The sequence below is a fragment of the Artemia sp. Qi Xiang Cuo genome, chromosome 2 (genome assembly GCF_049724085.1).
Source record: "Artemia sp. Qi Xiang Cuo chromosome 2, ASM4972408v1, whole genome shotgun sequence".
NCBI lineage: Eukaryota > Metazoa > Arthropoda > Branchiopoda > Anostraca > Artemiidae > Artemia > Artemia sp. Qi Xiang Cuo.
Genome location: NC_142795.1, coordinates 83,902,117 through 83,923,420, shown reverse-complemented (window position 1 = coordinate 83,923,420; position 21,304 = coordinate 83,902,117). Strand labels below are relative to the sequence as shown.

General features: G+C 35.9%; 1 protein-coding gene across 2 annotated transcripts in view; it reads right to left on the bottom strand.

Annotated features, from left to right (window-relative positions):
* The window catches only part of BicC (protein bicaudal C), a 110,635-nt gene extending 93,435 nt beyond the window's left edge, over nucleotides 1-17,200 (bottom strand). Inside the window, exons 1-3 of one of the 2 annotated variants that reach the window (XM_089103611.1) lie at nucleotides 17,128-17,200; nucleotides 5,886-6,109; nucleotides 444-599 (exon numbers count right to left, since the gene is read on the bottom strand). In XM_089103611.1, the coding sequence (XP_088959737.1) occupies nucleotides 444-599; nucleotides 5,886-6,077 (348 nt within the window). In that variant the 5' untranslated portion in view covers nucleotides 6,078-6,109; nucleotides 17,128-17,200. The remainder of the gene's footprint in view (nucleotides 1-443; nucleotides 600-5,885; nucleotides 6,110-17,127) is intronic. The other variant, XM_089103616.1, reaches the window with a different exon arrangement.
* Between the last annotated feature and the right edge of the window lie 4,104 nt (nucleotides 17,201-21,304).

Here is a 21,304-nt window from a genome sequence, read left to right as displayed (position 1 = left end):
CAATATTTCAGTTTTTCATTTGAGGTTTTTTGGGTCACTCTTGAGTAGAGTTCACCAGTAAAATACGATTATCCAGCCCGTATTTTCTGAAAAGTATCCAAAGAATCATAAAAACCAAAGTACATGTTGTGGCAGCATCTTTGTACTAGAACTAAACGTTTGTAGGAGCGCCCGTTGGGTGGGGGGATTACCCCTCTCCCTACCTGTATCTTTCTAGGGCACCTTTTTAAGCATTTCCATTTAAAAAAAAGTATGCTTCCCCCACCTCAAATTCTGCAGAAAATCCTTTTTTCACATAGTAATTAAGAAAAATCAGAAAAAAATACTTGTCCCCCCCCCGCACACATTATCAAGAACTCGAGCCACTGCATGTTTGCAACAATGAAAACAGGCTCCATTGTATCTAATACTTAATTTTCTTTTCATTACAAAAAAACAAATACCTTGGGGTCTAGAACTTCGAGTATTCTGTCTCTTGCCAGTCTAACGTCTTCATCTTCTGTTCCACAGACTCGCACTTGCGGATCCTTTTTGCACCTGGGTCCATTGATCGGCAGCTTTATCGGATAAGATATAAAAGTATGAGTCTCATCCATAATCTGTAATCCAAAAACAAAATACTCTTTACACGGAAAGGCCACCATCTCTGGACGACACAAATCTTACACAAAACTCTGGAGCACGCATTGTGTAAAAAATAATGCATAAAATATGCGTTATCTATTCAAAATATTATGATACTAATATATATATATATATATATATATATATATATATATATATATATATATATATATATATATATATATATATATATATATATATATATATATATATATATATATATATGTATAATCACCTTTATAATTCCGAATTTTTAGCTTTACAGTCTATTTTGAAAGGTACAATCACACAAAAAGAAAGGTACAATTACACATGTAAATCATTGCTTTTATGGAGTCCGATATTTAAAATGTAACCAAAACTGACCAAGAGATATAAATGAGGGTCAGGGGCTTAATTTGCTATGGAGCAGGGAGGTAGTTGCCCCCCTGACCTAGTAGCCCCACCCCCGGTTCCCCCTAGCTGAAATTTAGTTTCTTCAAAAATCTTGTTAAAACTGAGATAAGCTTGCATAATCCAAGCGTCCACAGAAACGGGTCAGTTTTCTTTAGTATATCTTTACCTTTTTTGTTTCTATATGACACATTTTTTTTTTCACTGTCATTTTCACTTGGTTTGGGAAAATTGGCTCAAACTTTGACCCACCCCCTAGGATTTGGCGAAATTACTTCACTGATGAGGGTAGTTTCAATTCATTAGGATATCAGATAAAAAAACAAGTTTTTTCAACTGCAAGTAAGGAGCGACATTAAAAATTAAAACGAACAGAAATTATTACGTATATGAGGGGGGTTGCTCTTCCTCAACACCTCACTCTTTACGATAAAGTTTTTAGTACTTAAAAAAAGCTTCTTATTGTTCTAATCAAACGAACATAGCGTTTCAGGAGTTGTTCTTACAGAATTGGGACAATATTCAAACTCTAGCGTAAAGAGCGAGGTGTTGAGGAGGAGCAACCCCTCTCATATGCGTAATAATTTCTGTTTGTTTTAATTTTTAATGTTGCTCTTACTTTTAGTTGAAAAAAAACCTGTTTTTTATTTAATTTTTGATCGTTTTTTAAGTAATGCCTGGAAATCTGGCTACACCTCCAAGGAAAAATCATTGCTCCCCACGGATTTATTCTCTAGACATTTAAATCCCAGTGAACATTTACCACGGATAATTACCCTTAACACCTCCGTGCGGAAAACTGAGTCGGGATAGAGAAAGCAAGACCTAAGAAGAATTTTATACAAGAATTCTGGCAAATTCCCCCAGTATAAAATTCCACTTGAAAAAATCCTACCCGGAAATTTTCCTCCCCATGGAAAATTATTCCCGTGGAAAATCCCACCAGAAGAAAATTTGCCCCTCCTGCCACCCGAAAAATGAATACATACTTCCCAATAACAGACACTTTACGTAGACAATGGACAAATTTTGTAACTTAAAGACCTTTCCCCAGGGGCCGTGGGGGTCATGGTATCTCTAAAGCCGTAATTATTCAGCCTTTCAACTATGCTGAATAAAATAGCTATCTAAAAATTTTGATCGGACGATTTTGAGAAGGTGTGGGAGGGGGTCTAGTTGCCCTCCAATCTTTTTGGTAACTTAAAAGGGCATTAGAACTTTTAATTTTAGTCTGAATGAGCCCTCTCCTGATATTCTAGGACCACTGAGTCGATACGATCACCCCTGGGAAAAAAAATAATAATAAAATAAAAACGCATCCGTGATCTTTCTTCTGGCCAAAAAAAAAACAAAAAAAAATATAATTCCACATTTTTGCAGATAAGAGCTTGAAACCTCTACAGTAGGGTTCTCAATACGCTGAATCTGATGGTGTGATTTTCATTAAGATTCTTTGACTTTTATGGGGTTTCCCCGCTAATTTCGAAAATCAGGCAAATATTCTCAGGTTCGTAGCCTTTGATGGGTAAGACTAAACTTAATGAACTTTATATATTTGAAATCAGCATAATATGTCAATTCTTTTGATATATCTATTGGTATCAAAATTCCGTTTTTTAGAGATTCGGTTACTTGTGAGCAAGCTTGCTCCTTACTTGCAGTTCGTCACCATGAACTGTTTGAAAGCACTTGTTGTCTCAAATATGGGAAATTTCTCTTTTCATTTTGTAAATATTCCCCCTAGGTCTTCCACAGTTCATATTCATAAGTGACATTAAATAAATTAACTGAAATTATTAAATTAAATTATTAATGAAATTATTAAATTAACTATTACATTAATCGAAATTATTATCAAATAATCATGAAAAAAGAGGAAGACAGTGGCTTTCTCTAACAAGTCGTTGACGGGGAAAGATGCTTTAAAGAGTAACAATTGCTTATCAGATAGGCATAAACAGACTATAAGATGCATTGGTCATACCCACCAGTCGTAACTGGGAGTAGGATTTGGAAGGGGGTTCCCTCGGTTTGCAACAAATTGTATTTATTTCAATAATTCAGTAAACAATATTGCTGAAGGTCACATTCCAAACTGTAATTATTAAATTAACTGCACGGTGGAATTAAATAATTTGGGATAATAGTCATGAAAGAAGCAAAAGAAAGTCAATTTCTCTCAAAAGTTGTTTACGAGGTAAGATGCTTTAAAGAGAAACAATTGCTTATCAGATGAGCATAAACAGACCATAAAGATTCAGTGAACTTGCCCATAGACATAGTCATATTTGGGAGTAACATCCGGAGGTGGGTCCCTTCGGTTTGCACGAAATTATCTTTGTTTCCATATTTCAATAAAAAGAATACTGTATATGAGACTACTGATTAAATTTAGACTCCGATTAAACTTAAAATAAGGTATCAATTTAATACCCTAAAACAAGCGTTTATCACTCATTGGTTCTTTTTAAGAAGAGATCTACACACACGATAACGTCCTGACCAGGGTGCGTAAGGCCGTAAAGATTAAATTACTAAAAGACATTTTTTTTTAATTAAAAAAATTAAAATTAAAATTACTAAAACTATATTTTTTGCATATAAAAAACTGTCGGATATGCTGCGTCGATTTTCTGCATGTGCTGCACTTCAGCCTCAAAAATGAATTGCTGCACACACGGCTGAACAAATTGCCATTTTCATGAATAGGAGAAAGGAAAGTTTGCCGTTCATGGGATTTGAGCATGCAGTGATTAGCAAAACCTTCAACCAAAATACCAAGACAACAAAAAAATTTGGCTATCATATTTGTCATTGCCTTTATTGTTCAAGACAAGCAAATCAATAAACTTTATGAGCATTTAAAAACATATTCTTGGAAGTAACGACCCGTATAGAAATATATGTTCAGAACCAAGTGGTGCACATTCGGCAAGCATAAAAACCCAATATACATAAACTGCAAACATGAATGTTACCAGAATGAGGACATTTACTTTGTGCAAATTCATTTACCGTTTCCTGTTGCAGTTTACTGATTTATTTATCATACTTATGACCTAGGTCTTCTTCTCCCCAAATAGAGGATCTGCAGTGAAGGTGTTTCTATTACTGTAGGTAATGGTATATTGGATGCAAATTAGTAAAAGATTATATTTTTAATTTCGAAAAGCTCTGTTAAGTTTAACTATCGAATTGTATACGTATTTAAGATCACCAATTAATTTCTAGTGAAATTCAAGTCAAATCCTCTGCTATTATTGTTACTGTTGCTTGTTTAAAGTTTTACAGACTGCCAAGCCAACAGTTTCCAAAAAGGGTCTACAGAACATTAGGATATACCTCGCCGGTTTAGATGACTTTTGCATACGAGTGGATGCGTTTCTTGAAAAGATCTGTCAAGTTTTAGAAAGCTTGAAGAGTTCTAAGAAGCGTTTGACATCAGAACTAGATCTGTGGCATTTCAACTTCAAGATCAGAGCCGGAACAGGTGCCGTAGAACATGGTCAAAAGAATAGGTCCATTTTTCGCTAGTTAGTCTTCTAAGATCTTGTATCTTTTAATAAGAATAACTTTGGAATAAAATCTGAGGATCATTATCTCACTGCTCAGGCACTTTTCTGAAAATCTTTTCAGAAAATCAATATATCCTTAGTCTTCTCCCTTAGGTTTGACTGAACAGATAAATTACAATTCAAACATACTTAACTGATATCAGAGAGAAATAATATCGTAATGATTCAGGAAAAAAAAAATGCGAATTCAAGGATCAAGGGAAAAAAATGCGAGATTTAAGAGATTTTTCCTTGATTTAAGATCAAGGAAAAAAAAATGCGAATATGGACGGCATGATTTAAGACTCAAAGAAATATTTTAACAGATTTATTAGCTAAAAACCAGGGCTTTGCTGATAAATGCAATGAACGCCCTAAGCGTTTGTGACATAAGTTTCTTTCTTTATGTTAAGATACTATTAAAGATTTTTGCTCCGTTTGCAATTCGTACCACTATGCCAGGAGCCGGTTTTCTACCTTGTGATTAATAAAATACCCAGGGCTGTGTCCAGAGGTACAAGAGGTATCCAGTTGCACCCCGCTACCTTAAAATATTTCTCTGACTCGTAAATTGGTCGCAAAATGCGGATGAAAAGGCTATTTCTACTCAAACTAAAAGATGTTCCTCCAACTCATAAACTGGTTTTAAAAATACAGGTAAAAAATCTTAGTTGAGACTTTTAGACAAATTCCACGGGAGGTAAGCCCCCTTTTTGCTATTCTTTCGGTAGTCTCCCATGAAAAGCATTCCTTGGTCGCCCTCCCCCCCCCCCCCAAAAAAAATCATAGATAAATGCTTATCAACAAGAATGGTAGAAAAATCCGGTTTTAACTTGGATTCAATGTTTTGTAAAATCCAGGAATGACATTACAACTTAAAAGCTCATAAAAAAAAGATCATAACCTTCTAAATTTCTACCAAAACCAGTTTTGCCAACACGGTACAATTTTTCTGTTTTTGAACTCAATCTAAGATCCTGGTACAATGCGGTAGCCTATATTTGGAAATGTTTTGGTACAGTAAAATTTTCTGGTACATTTTCCCTTCACTTGCTCCTTTCCGACTCGGATATCTATTCAAGTTTAGGTTTATCGAAAATTTTCTTCCTGTTTCGGCAAATTTTTACCCTTGTTTTACGGTACAATTTTAGCTGGAAAACTGGTAGGCTACAGTTTATTTCAAAGCGTTGGCAACGCTGCCTACAACTACTATAGCATAATCCAACTTCTAGAGATAATGCAAGATTCTTGGAATTTTTAATTGAGGGCTGGCATTCATATTTTTGAACATTTGGTGTCAAGAAACAATAATACCTTTTTAAAAAACTTCTCTGCAGCACTTCCATTTTCCGCCATAAGCATGGACTCCAACTTCCGCCGGTCCACACGAAAACGATCTTCGAATTGGTACCTCGACCTTGACTGAGTCTCAGCGTCTTCGGTTCCTGGAGGAAAATCGTCCCGATCAAACAGCTCGGAATTAGTGTCGTCTCCAATGAGCCCCATATTAGTTTATGCACTTGGTTTACGGCAAAATACTAAGGAGAAAAGGGCAAAAATATAACATGCCTACAAGTAAATGTTTAAATACATATGATACAAAAAGTTAAGTATAATAAAAATTAAATAAATAAAAATAAGATAAAATAAATTTTGTGCAGAGAACAAAAATAAAATATGAACAATACAAATAAATAAAACATAAACAAAATCAAATATGTTTATTTAAGGTAATCTTAATAAAAATATTATCATTAAAAAGCATGTACCGTAAAACATAGTTTTTCAATCTAGGCCCTACAAAACGCTGACTTGCTAGATTCTAAGGCTAAATTTTAACCTGAACATAGTTACTGATGAAGGTAAAAGTATACAAATGGTAAGTAGGCTACATAGGCACACCATATACGGTGGGGTTCCTTTAAAAAAATCAAGCCCCTTTTTCTCCAGAAAAATCCTTAAAATCAAGTTTAAAGCTAGATTTTGATATGAAATAATCAATACCCCCCTTCCTCATCAGACTGGTCACCATGCCCTTACATTGATGTTTGCCCTCAAACATAGGAAAAAATGCCTAGCTACACTTATGACCGAAGGGTAATGTCATTTAAATATGGTAAAGGAGCAGACATAGAAAAGGTACTTTAAATTAGGTCTTAGTGGGTATTGAAAATATTGAGAAAAAAAAATGTAAATTGTACACGGTAATCAAACACTTCGTGGCAGCGAACTGCAAGTAAGGAGCGACGCGGCTCAATAGTAACCGAAACGCTAAAAAACAGATTGCATGCTGATTCCAAATACACTAAGTTCATTAAGTTTAATGTTACCCTTTCAAAAGTTATGAGCCTGAGAAAATTGCCCAATATTCAAAAAAGGATGAAATAACCCCCCCCCCTTATCCCAATAGCGAAAATGTATTGCGGTCTTAATGAATATCACACCATCAGACTCAGCGTGTCAGAAAACTCTTCTGAAGAGGTTTCAAGCTCCTATGTATAAAAATGTGGACTTTTGCATTTTTTTTTTTTTTTTTGGCCGGCAGAAAGATCATGAAAGTGGGTGTTTTTCCCAGGGGTGATTATATCGAACCAGTGGTTCTAGAAGATTGGGGAGACGACTCATTTGATCGGAAATAAAAAGTTCTAGTGCCCTAAACGACCGAAGTGACCGAAACGATTGGAGGGTAACTAGCCCTCCTGCCACGTCTCCTTTTACCCCAAAGTCGTTCGATCAAAATTTTGGGGATAACAAGACCCCCAACATCCCCATGGGAAAGGGTTCTAAGTTACGAAATTTGTCCATTGTTTATGCATAGTATTTTTTTATCAAGAAATATAAAGACATTTTTTTTTTGGGGGGGGGGGATTTTCTGCTTGGGGGGGACCTTACTCGGGGATAATTTTCCATAGGGAGGGAAGTTTTTGGGAGTGATTTTTCCACGGGAAATTTTACGCTGGGGAAATTTGCCAGAATTCCTATACGAAATTCTTTTTATTTGTCTTACTTTGTCTTTGCCTACTGAATTTTACATGTGGGGATATCCTGGGGAACTTTTCAGTGGGATTAGAATCGTCTGGAAAATTTTTCCGTCGGGAGGGGGAATTTGTCGTGGAATTTTCATCCGCGAATTTTTCATCGGGAATTTTCCACGGCAGCAACTTTCCACTGGGTGTGGGAGGATTTCCGGGAAAATTTTTCCGCAGAGGGGGATATCCGACAAGATTTGAAAAACGATCAGAAATTAGTATTTTTCAAATTAAAGTATTCTAATGAGAATATTTCAGGAAGAATCATCCGCAAGAAATTTTCTGGTGGGAGTTTTCAGTGATAATTGAATTTGTCCGGGGATGAATTTACATGGGAGGAACTTTACTTAGAGAAATTTTCCGCGGAGGAAAGAAATTTTCCATGAAGTGGAGATGGTTTTTCCGGTATATTTAGAAAAACAATAAGAAATTAAATAAGAAAAAACAAGAAAGCAGCGGAGCAACATTAAAACTTAAGACAAACATCAATTATTCCGTATATGAAGGAGTTTTTTCTCTGCTCAATATCTCAATCTTTGCTAAAGTTTGACTTGTGTCCCAATTCTTTGAGAACGACTCCTGATACCCAAGGGTCAATAAGTGTTTTTTAAAGTTCTAATGCGATTTTGCGAGGTATTGAAGAGGGGAGGCCCCTCATTTACTGAATAATTTCTGTTCGTTTTAAGATTTGACGTTGCCCCTTATTTTCGATTGACTTTTTTTTTTTTATTTGATGTATTTACAGAACGATAAACAAGTGGAGACTAAAACCTCGCAATCTTCAGAGTTAAGGCTAAATGTTGAATAATAAAGGTAACGATGAAATGGTCCTAGAAAGGGTAAAAAGTAAAGAGTAAGTACAAAGGGTAATAGTATTTGCAAAATGGTAAAGAAGCAGAGAATAAATAAAATTCTTTTAAATTAGGACGGAATGAAAAATCGAACAAATGATAAATATTTGAATGTTGTAATGCAATGTAAGATGTAATGTAAATATAGGAGGCTTTGTCGATGGGAGATACAAGATCAGTTGACAATATTACTAATAACACTACTAACAATTCACCGCAGTACCAAGTCGCCTGAGGCCAACCCAGCTACGCATGCGCCTCTTCCATGCTTATCTGTTGAAAGCCTCCCTCTTTACACCCTCCCAGTAAGTTCCGATTTCCCTTCAATCTTTCTTTACGACATCCTCTCACTCCAACCGCGGACGACCTGCTTTCTGTTTAGCCCTAGGCGGTTGGCCAAAAAGGGTGAGCTAGGAAGACTTAAACATGGTGTAACTTTGAAAATAGGTAAAGGTTGTAAAAGGAAAATAGGAAAATAGGTAAAGGTTGTAAAAGGAAAATAGGTAAAGGTTGTAAAAGGAAAATAGGTAAAGTTGTAAAAGGTAAAGGTATTGATAAAGATAAGTAAATTGTAAACGACAATTGTCTTTACAGAATGAGAAAGCAGCGGAGACGAAAACCTGCCTCGTCTTCCGAATCAGAGCTAAGAAATGAATTACAATGGCATTGATGGAGAATAAATAAGTACTAAATGGTAGTGGCAATTATCAACGTTATAACACACCTACTCTTTCAAATAAGGACTAAATGACAAAATACTAAAGGTGTTGATAAATGTTGAAAGGTGTTGATAATTAATTGATAATGGTACTTATAAAATGGCGAACTGGGGAGTCTAAAATCAGGCTCCATCATCTCAGGCTAAAATCAGAAATAAATGCTAAGTCATGAAATAATTCAAAGCTAAACAGCAAAGGCTACGGGAGAACACGGAATCAATGGGGAAGTAAAACTCTCATACACTTAGATTATGCTTATGATTTGAGCATCCTAGATGAAAAGGAAATAATAAAAAAGTTTTTTTTAACTGAAAGTAAGGAGCAACATTAAAATTTAAAACGAACAGAAATTATTCCGTATATGAAAGGGGCTGTCCCCTCCTCAACGCCTCGCTCTTTACGCTAAAGTTTTTTTTTTTAATAGAGTTGTGATAAAGAGTCAAAATTTAACGTAAAGAGTGAGGCGTTGAGGAGGGGAGAGGGGACTCTAATTTTTAAAGTAATAAAAAACTTTAGCGTAAAGAGCGGGGCGTTGAGGACAGAACAGCCTCTTTCATATACGGAATAATTTTCTGTTTGTTTTAAGTTTTAATGTCGCTCCTTACTTTTAGTTTTTCATTTAATCCCAGTTAAAAATAGGAACGGGGCCACAATTAGGGATACGAAAAGAGTTAATTTTGAGAATGTGCTAAACCGTGATAAAGTTACAAGAAAAGATATAGAGGAAAATGAAAAAGTTTGCGACATCTTGGATGTGAAGATAGATATATTTTGTGCGGAAGAATTAGTGACAGTACTAAAAGCATTATATAAAATATGATAAGGCCCCAGATACTGATAGCCCCGTCCTGCACTGGTTCTGGGAACGCCGCTTTTCCTGAGACAAAAATAATTTCAATGATTTAAAGAATATGAAAATTGCAACTTGGAATGTTACAATGTTAAAAAAAAACTATAGTATACTGTAATAACTATAGTATATTATTAAAATAACTATAATCCCCCCGCAACATCTCCACATGCAAAATTTGACAAAGAGAATGTAAAACAATTAAACAGAATTTCGTATAGGAATTTTTTCAAATCCCCCAATGTTTCCCCTAAAAAAATCACCCCCTGGAATCTTCCCTCCCCATGCAAAATTATACCCGTGGGAAAACCCTCCAGTAGAAAATCCCCCCCGAAATATGTTTGCATACTTCCCAAAAACAAATACTATGCGTAAACAATGGGCAATTTTCGTAATTTACAGGCCTCTCCCCACGGACTGTAGGGGTCATTTTACCCCTAAAGACATAATTATTTGATCAGATCAGAGTTATTTGATACTGAACAAAATGGCTATCTCAAAATTTTGATCAGATAACTTTGGGGTAAAATGGGTGTGAGAGGGGGCCAGTTGTCTTCCAATCTTTTTGATAACTTAAAAAGGGCACTAAAAGTTTTAATTTCCGTTCGAATGCACCCTCTACCGATCTTCTACGACCATCATTTCAATACGATCACCACTGGGGGAAAAAAAAAAAAGAAAAAAAAACAAACAATTAAACATGCATCAGTGATCTGTCTTCTGGTAAAAATAGCAAAATTCCACATTTTTGTGGCATATATAGGAGCTTGAAACTTCTACAGCAGGGTTCTCTGATACGCTGAATCTGATGGCACGATTTTCATTAAGATTCCTTGAATTTTAGGGGGTGTTCCTTCTTATTTCAAAAATCAGACAAATTTTCTCAGGCTCGTAACTTTTGATGGGTAACACTAAACTTGATGAGTCTTATATATATGGAATCAGCATAATAAGCAGATTCTTTTGATGGATCCGTTTTTTAGAGTTTCGGTTACTATTAAACCTTGTCTCTCCTTACTCCCAGTTCGGTACCAAAAACTGTTTGACAAGTCCAGATTGACTACTCCCTCTCAATTTACTAACATGCCAGTACAATATTTTACTAAAATGCCGTCTAGTTACATCTTCCAGACCACCGGTAATTTTATCCATGGCATCCACTTCACACCTCCCTAGTTAATTTTTTAATTATTTCTCCACTGTCTTTACATTCCTCTTATTTTCATTTGATCTCACATCCAGATAATTTATGTACAAACCCCTCCTCTCTATTAAACATAAAGCATGTTTACTAATATTCCTAGCTGCGTTCCTAGCTTTCTTCCCTAAGACACCATTAGCAATTTCACAAACTAGTTTCCTAGAAACATTCCATTCATCTACTACATAGTTAAATTTAAAACTCTCCAGTTTAGTATTCAACTGCTCCTGTAAAGTTTCTCTCAAATTCTCATCGGGGAGTCTACCAACGTCATGGCTTCCCTGAAGACAGTTACCCTTGCTAAGTTTAAGCTTTAAACTAACCCTACCCTAGAGACTACTAGACGGTGATCTTCACTTTTAACCGCAATAGCAGCACTCCTATATACCCTAGTATCTTGCATTGATACTGGGAGTCTTAGCTGCCTTACCATCATGTGAATACCATGTTAACTTATGGGCTATTTTATGACCAAATACTGTATTGGTTATAACTAGACTGTTATAGGCCTACTAGACTCGTACTTACCAAATTGCAGCAGTCTATTACAATTACAGTTTTTTTTAACACCGAATTTGCCTAAGCTAGGATACTATCTATCCCTATTTCTACCAGCCTGGGCATTAAAATCTCCTAATAATAACACCATATTTCTAGCTGGAACCATGTCGAATTGTTCCTGTAGCTTTAAGTAAAATTCATCTGAGTCAATACAATCTCCCTCAGTTGGTTCTATAGGGGCATATACTACTATGACTGACACTCTGCACTTTCTAGTCATAAAATGAGCGATTAAAATTCTATATTACTTAATGTCATGTTTCCTTCCCCTGGGACATAATTTTCTGAAACTTCTAATCGGGCGATTAGGAGTTCGAAGCGTCTCAATTCGCCAGTCAAAATGTCGATACGATAGTCAGTTTTTATGATTACAGCATTCCAAGTTGTAGTTTTCATATTCTTTAAATCACTGAAATTTTTTGGCCTGAGGAAAAGCGATGGTCCCAGAACCAGTGCAGGACGGGGACAGACATATCTCCTCAAGTCACGAAGCGCTTAAGCCGGCTTAGAACCGGACTGCAAGAAGTTCCTGGGGCCACCAGTTGAACGGAGGATTTGTTGAATTCTGGGCCCATATGGGTCACAACATGGTTTTCAGCCCTTGTTGATGCTCTTCTATCAACAAGAGTCAAAGCCCTGCCCAGACAATCTCAAGCCTATTACCTCCGACCCATTATATATTCATGCCTACAAATATTATGCTATTACGGGGAGGCAACCCATAGTAGATAAATTAACTAGGAAGAGGTTATTCAGCCCAAAAAAGCCCACCAAAGCAAAACAGGCCCAGAAGAATTATCCATTAATCAGAATCCACTGCAGATGCTGTGTCTCAAAGAATGAGGACACTTGGATAAATATATCATTTAAAAATTAGGAATGAAACACAAATACCTTATAAAAAGAAACTTTTTACAAGTTTAAAATCAAGAATTTTATTATCATAGAGTTTCTTGCGGTTTTACGTATAGCCTAAGACTATACCCTCCCCCCATGTGGGATGGGACACATTGTCACGATAGCGACCATTGTATTGGAAACGTCGTTGATTGGTAAATCTATATGTACTATTCTCTTGTTATTAGAGTGTTTTCTTTAGAGGAGCTCAGAGATTTAAATGTTATTTTTTTTTTTGCTACGGTTTTTTATTCTCGATCAGTTGCAATAGCAATTCCTGATAAAAAGAGCTTCCAATTTGCCCAGTACTAACCTAAAATTTAAAGAAACAGTTTCAACGTATTGCTTGGGCATTATGTGAACGCCTTACCATGTGTCCTTTGGTAAATTCAAGGTAATTAACTGAAACCTAAAATTTAAAGAATTTTCCTTTGGTAAATGCAAGGTAATTGACCAGATACAATTAATAACAAAATATTATTCTTATTAGAGAAACTTTTTTTAACTGATTTAATGTTTGCATTCCTTTTAATATGGATCTAAGCCCCGACCCTTCCCCTCTAATGCCTTAATACGGCCCTAGGCATAACACTAAGTTTGGTGGAATTCATTGAATGTTAGATTTATTTGCTAACAGAAACCCTGGGCTCCCACATATACAATTTATTTATGGCGAAATATTGCATTATGAAATCGGACATGAAATTTATACGTTAACGCTATAATTGTTATAGGGGATCACACTAGACAATTTATTTGCGTCCGATTTTGGAAAAACAGTACATTAGACTATTTGAGCGTTTTAAAATAGCTGATGGTAAGACCAATGATGGTAAGTTATGTTAGGGTGAGGGACTGGGAGGCATACAATGTCATTAATGATGACATTTAAAAATAATTATAAATGAGACATCAAATGGTATATTCCATTTTTGTCTTTTTGACTTATGTTCTAGGTTAGAAACAAATTGACTACTTAAAAGTACCTCTACTAGAATCAACCTGCGCAATGCTAGTATAGAAATTTAGCTACTATGCCCAATGAAGGCGCTTTTGTGCAGAGTCCGGCAGGGGCGGATCCAGGATTTTTCTTAGGGGGGGGGGCAAAATAGGTTGATCCGATAAACTAGCGTTAAGAGCAAGTTTAATTAACGCAAACGTGCGTTAATTAGGTACATTACACAACTTTAGACTACGTGAGGGGGAGCGCGCCCCCTCGCACCCTGGATCCACCGCTTGAGTCCAGGCTACACTGCATAAGACGAAACAAACTGGCCTATAGTTTTCAAATTAGGCCTAACCATCTAAATTGGCCTACATATCTTACCTCCAACTTCTTATTTATTGCTACAACTTTCAAGAATTTATTCCGTTACTTTCATTACAAGCAACCTTTTCATATGGTCTTAATCAGCTTTAGAGAATAGTTTTCTTTAATTTCTAACTGACAAACTCAGTTTTTCAATATCCATTTGGATTTTGCACAAACTATTAATTTCATGTTATTTATTCATAGAAAAACCGGAGAAGTTGAGATTTATGAACTTGCACGATATTTTGGAAACCGGATAGATTTCTACCTAGAATTCACACACAATTGCGATATTCGCATATGTGTTTGCTTGCGAATAACTGTATATGTGGGAACCGAGGGAAAGGAAAATATACCATTCAATTCACCATTTAATAATATTTCAACAATATATTCTACATTCAACAATATGTGTATATTTCCAAATGTAGACCTACTAATTAAAAACATCGTAGTTGCGTTTCAGCCCCCTCCCCAAGCATGAGGTTAAAGCCTTAGACTATATACAAAACTTCGTAGATTTTGTTGTTGTTAATTCTTCTGTCGAATTGACAAGATGAATCAGTTGTTGATGAAAAATTAATACAGAAATAATGCAAACCAAGAAAATTAACAAAGTTCTGTGTATGATCTTGGAGGGAGCTGAAGGAGCAGTTCCAGAACTAGGCAAGGGGGATGGATACCCATCAATGATGGTAGCGATACTTGTGTATTATACGCCACTCACCTAAGTTTACGCTGTGTAAAACTCGAGAACAAACTAGTTTCTTCGTATGTTTCTTTCAGCTTAGCGTGAGACAAGACAAAGACAAAGTGCCAGAATAGATGGGAAGTATATAATTTGGGCATTATATTTGCATATTAGGGGGATGGGGGTAAAGTATTTTGACGGTTTGAAGTTAGAAAACAATTCTTACTTCATAATATTCGAATAATTGTCCCTAAAAAAAAATTGCCTGCAGAACTGCTATACTTTACCCCTCCCCCCCCTCTTCAATGTGCAAATATATAGCCCAAATTCATTTCTAAAGTACTAAAAACTAATGAAGAAACCGGTTTCTTCTCGTGTTTTACACAGCGTAAACTTGAGAATGAGTGGTGGATGATACACAAGTACCGTGGTAGCAATTTCAAACAGTTCGTGGTAACGAACTGTAAGTAAGGAGCGACCCGGCTCAATAGTAACCGAAACTCGAAAAAAACGGAATTTTGATACCAATAGATATACCAGAAGAATCAGATTTTTATGCTGATTTCAAATATATAAGTTTCATAAAGTTTAGTCTTACCCATCAAAAGTAACGTAAGAAAATTTGCCTGATTTTCGAAAAAAGGGGGAAACACCCCCAAAAAGTTATAAAACCTTAATGAAAATCACGTCATCAGATTCAGCATATCAGAGAACCCTACTGAGTGGAGGTTTCAAGCTCCTATCTGCAAAAATGTGGAATTTTGTATTTTTTGCCAGAAGAAAGATCACGGATGGGTGTTTTTTTATTTTTTTTTTTTTTTCTTTTTTTCCCCAGAAATGATCGTATCGACCCAGTGGTCCTAGAATATGGTGGGAGGGCTCATTCAATCGGAAATTAAAAGTTCTAGTGCCCTTTTTAAGTGACCAAAAAATGGAGGGCAACTAGGCCCCCTCCCACGCTCATTTTTTTCGCAAAGTCACCCGACCAAAATTTTGAGATATCCATTTTGTTCAGCATGGTCAAAATATAATAACTATGTCTTTTAGAATAACTTAATCCCAGAAGTCCCCGGGGGGAGGGCTGAAAGTTATGAACTTTACCCAATGTTTACATATAGTATTGGTTACTGGGAAGTATACAGACGTTTTCAGGGGGGATTTTTTTCTAGTAGTGGGGGAGGGGGTCGGGGGTTATGTGGCAGGATCTTTCCATGGAGGAAGTTTTCATCGGGGAAAGGACATTGCTATGAAGGGAGCGCCGGATTTCCCAGCATTATTTAAAAAACGATCAGAAATTAAATAAAAAAAAAGTTTTTCAACTGAAAGTAAGGAGCAACATCAAACTTAAAACGAACAGAAATTATGACGCATATAATTGGTACCTCCCCCTAGCCATTACGTCGCTCTTTGCGCCAAAGATTTTTTAGTACTTTCGTAAGAGATATTTATCTTAATTAACGGCCTTTGTGATTAAGGGGTCATTTTTAAAGAATTGGAACAAAATTCAAACTTTAGCGTAAAGGGCTAGGTATTGACTAGGGGACGAGCCCTATAATATACGTATTAAAAATATATGAATATAGAAGTTCGTTACGTATGTTAATTCGTAAGTTACGTATATTTATTACGTATATTATAATAAAAACGTTCGTAAACAGAATTAAACAGCTTTCGAGAAAGCCATTTAACCAAATAAAAGTAAAATTAATATGCAAATTTTGTTTTAATTATTCATGTACGGTGAGCCAAAATCAACTCTTTCTCACAACTCTATTTTTTTAAACAATAAAAAACTTTAGCGTAAAGAGCGAGGCGTTGAGGAGGGGACAGCCTCTTTCATATACGGAATAATTTCTGTTTGTTTTAAGTTTTAATGTCGCTCCTTACTTTCAGTTAAAAACAAACTTGTTTGTTTTATTTAATTATATTAAGAAAGAACGTTGAATAGCAAATTTAACTACATGCCTGTCTTTCTGCTTGTGAATTTACAATAAAATTTGCGAATTTTATTGGCTTGTTTTCTTTTTTGTTCTTATTTCTCATGAAAAGTTAGTTCACAATGCCAAGTTGAAAAAAAACAACAACAGAATTAGAAAAGTTAAGTGTTCAGCCTTAAAAAGGCATTAGACAGGAGGGGGGGGGGCAGAGACTCAATTAATTGAAAGCGAATACAAAAATTTATTAACTATGGTTTTCTGATAGGAATAAAGAAAAATTTTGGTGTAATTGTAGCTAGTTCAGAAGAGGAAGCTTCTATTGCAATAACCAAATTAAGTTCTGCAAGCATTAATCTGCAAAAAATATTTTGAATTTTTGGGTGTGTCCGAATTTCATCTTCCTTGAATATTATTTTACTAAAAGTGCTAAATAATGCTTTATGATAATCCCAACTATATAATAACACTGATATAACCCCTCCCCCCCCCCCCAATAAAAAAATCTTACCTAATATTGACCTGTCGGCTTGAAAATAATTAGTCCTCTCAGTGGAGTCTCATAGATGATCCGTTTAGCTTCCAAACTTGGTCGAGACTAACACAAACAGAATTTAGTTCAGGTGAAAAATGATTTCATTCATTTCAGTAGTCAGGTAGCTGCATCAAAGGCCCCTGAGACTAAGCTAAATTATATAGCGGACCACTGAGTCAATCAAAGGAATTTTAATAAGTGGACCAGAAAAATTACAGAACATTATTTTGACTCTTAAAACTGTATCTAGCAAGTGAGCATATATCCTTGTCTATTTATAATCAATTTTACTAAACTATATTCAATATTATTAGTAATTAGTATCTGTCGATAGCACAGGAACCCGCGAAAAAAAGAGAAAAATCTAATCGATGGCAAGGCTAGAAAAAGTTTTCCAAGTGGGGAGAGTACGAAACAATACTAGTTATAACCATTAGAGCCTCATATTTATCCCGGCTGTTATAAAATTCTGAATTTTTTAAAATATGGAATAAAAAAAAGTTTGTTCTACTGAAAGTAAGGAGCAACATAAAAATTTAAAACGAACAGAAATTAATCTGTATATAATGTAGGCTGCCCCCTCCTCAATCACCCTCTCTTCACGCTAAAGTTTTCTTAAGAAATTAAAAAAAAAGGTTCTGATTCTAATTGCATGGCTCTTGTGTTTCAGGAACCGTTCTTAAAGAATTGCGGCAAAAGGTCAAACTTTAGCGTAAGAGCGGGGTATTAAGAAGGGGGAAGCCCCCCTGATACACGGTATATTTTCTGTTCGTTTTACGTTTTTACAGAAACCCCCCCCCTCCGTGGAAAATCCCCCCACGAAAAATTCTTCTATAGAATGTTCTTCCCATGTAAAATTCTTCCGCCCGGAAATTACTTCAGGACAATTCCATCCTCGCTGTGAATTCTCCTCACAAAACTTCTTTTTTACGATTCCGCCGGAAGAATACTCCTTAGTATACTTTCATTTGTAGAAAGACTTGTTTTTTTTTTATTTCTAATCCTTTTTAAGGATGCGAAATTTCTTGAACAAATCTCAAAATTTTGATAAGACGACTTTTGGCAAAAAGGGCGTGAGAGGGGGGCTAGTTACTCTCCAATTTTTTGGTCACTTACAAAGGGCACTAGCAATTTTAATTTCCATTCGAATGAGCCCTCTTGAGATATTCTAGGACCATTCGTTCGACATGACCATCCCTGGAAAAAAAAACAAATAAACACTCATCAGTGATCTTTCTTCTGGCAAAAAATACAAAATTCCCCATTTTTGCAGAGAGGAGCTTGAAATCTCAACAGTAGGGTTCTCTGATACTCTAAATCTGATAGTGATTTGCATTAAGATTCTTTAATTTTTAGGGGGTGTCACCCCCCTTTTTCAAAAATACATCAAATTTTCTCAGGCTCATACCCTTTAAATGTTAGCACTAAACTTAATGAATATTATATATTTGGAGCCAGCATAATAAGCCAATTCTAGTGATGTATATATATTGATATCAAAATTCCGTTTTTTAGAGTTTCGGTCACTATTAAGCCGCGTCGCTCCTACATAGACTGATTAACAAAGGGCTTAGCAAACACTTATCCTTTGTTATTTGGGATCTCATTTTCTATATTACATTCTATGTTATCGGTAATTAGTATCTCCAGACACAATTGTAGGCCACAAAAAAGTACCTGCAAGGGGTGAGCCTGAAAACCACAGTTTATATAATTATCCAGTATGATCTTTCCCTATCTCACCCATTATAAAAACCCGGACCAAGGTGCGAGTGCTCCAGAGAACGTTTTTGCAGATAGAAACATAAGCGGAATCAGATCTTTTCACGGGTAGACAAGTCAGACGCGAAACAATCGGAAACAGACTAACACCCGCTAATGCAGAAAGAAGTTGGAGGAGCTTTTTGTTCGTACCGAGAATGAAGACCAGAAATGATCTGCGATAAACTTACTGGATAATTCTATAAACTGTGCTGAAAACCAACTAAATAAACTTCTAAACTATCTGATTAGTTAACGTAGGCGAAATATAGCCCCGTGGAATCCAATAGTGATTAGTAAAACCTGTTACGCATACGAATTCTCTACGCATGGAAAGTCTAGAAACAACCCAATGTCAGCCAATGACTGTAAGAGGCAAAATATTAAATGAGAAGGATTCATATCATTATGTTTTTCTTCAATTCATCAGCATTTTATGGAACTAAACTCATTTTAAGAAATTTTTCTTTCTTTAAGTCAGTTGGTTCAAAACTTGTCGTCGTGCCACACTTTAGCGTCCCTAAATTATGATACCTCCAACCTCCCCCCCCCAAACCAGTGACGCATAATCTTCTAATTCAAAAAGCAAAATCTTATTTACAATGAGAAAATGGAAAAGGTCATTGATTTCCTCTAAATAAGTCTCCTCCCTCCCTGTTAGCCAGGTATTTTACTTTTATAATCAAAACTACAAACTAAATTTGGTAAACGACGGGATCGTTCGAGCCCAACTCGAACTCTCAGTATATGTTAGAATTCTACAGAGATTCCATTTTTATGTTATTCACCTGGATTCTGTGTTTTTTCTAACTTAGGCCCCGCTAGAACCAAAGTACTGTGCACGTATCTGCCCCCACGTAGTACCATAAAAGAAGATTTTTTTTTCTATATAGATACTGGAAGCCACAGAAAGTTTGCAAGATAATGGGGTGTGACGCTGCAAAATATTTCCGGAAAAGCCAGAGCAACGAATTGAAACATTTTCATTTGTACAGAGATGTGCTACATCATTTAGGAAAAAAATTCGTTAGTAAAGCGTCATATTTGCCGCAAACATAAAGACATTTCGCCCACGTTACACAGTGTTGTTTTTTCTGCCCAGTCTACCTTACTTTCCTTTAGTTGCTGTATTTTTCCACATCCACATCGCTGTACTCTTCCACACTTCCACGTCGTTCTCATGGGAACTTTATGTTCTATTTCACACTTACAGTAGAATCAGGCAACGGCAGAAACAAGTTGGTATGTTCGAAGACAAAACTGCCTCTCCGTGAAGTACAAATAACAGTTGAATAGGGACAAATCCTTTTAATTGACAGTTAAACGAAAAAAAAGAAATCTCTGGATATTTCGGTCTGTGATCAACAGATAAACGTGTACTCGACGTTTCTGCTTGGCTACCCAACTGTATATTTGACCGAAATATCCTGAGCTTTTGATGTTGCTTTAGTGAAACCACTGTCAAATAAAACGATTTGTCCGTATTGAATTGATATTTGTAAAAAAAATAATTTATAAGGGAGTTATTCCCCCTCAACGATAAAAGAATTCATCAAGACGGCTTTCCATGGGTCCTTGTATACTTGACGTTTCTGTTTTGACTACACCTGTAAGCTTTCCTTGGAGTTATTGACTGTTTATAGAATGATTGGTTTACAGATTCGAACACGTGCTTTAACCCCCCCCCCCCAAAAAAAAAAAAAAAACAATAAAAAAAAAAACTTGCTTATAGCAAGTACTTGCTATAAGCTACGAGTTGGATTCCAGTCCCCTAAAGACGCAAGTTAACCCTTTGTTGTGTATTTTAACCACATTTAATTGACATTTAGTAAGCCTTTTGTGGATGGCAAGAATACAGCACTTGCCTCAGAAGGATTGGGTTGAGCAAGGTCATTTGAAACCGTAACTGTAGTTGTTGTTCAGGCTCAGTTGAATACATCCAGCCCTGCAAGTGTTTCACCTAATGACAACAAGTTTTAAACTCCCTACCCTTCCTCCTTCCATAGAGGTTGGATCAGGTGCATATCCTAAAAAGCTACAACTGTGAACCTATATTTTGACCCCCACATAGTTTTTTGGTGGGGTGATCCGACAAAACCTGTCGGGTCCTAACTTTTTGAGCTGGAATGCATATAGAGTATTATACCGTGAATATTCCATCTAAAGGAAACCAGTATATCGTCACACAAAAAAAAATTGAATGAAAAAGTAGAAAGAGGATATGTTTCTTAAGAATGGAGGAAAAAAAATATAATTACACAAAAAATCGAATAAAAAGGAAATGAGTTGCCCCATTTCTATTATTTGGTATTCTGTGTCACGTCTAATTAGCTGCAATCAATCTGAACTTACCTTGTCGCATGTCAAAGGAAACGTGCTATTGGCTAGACGC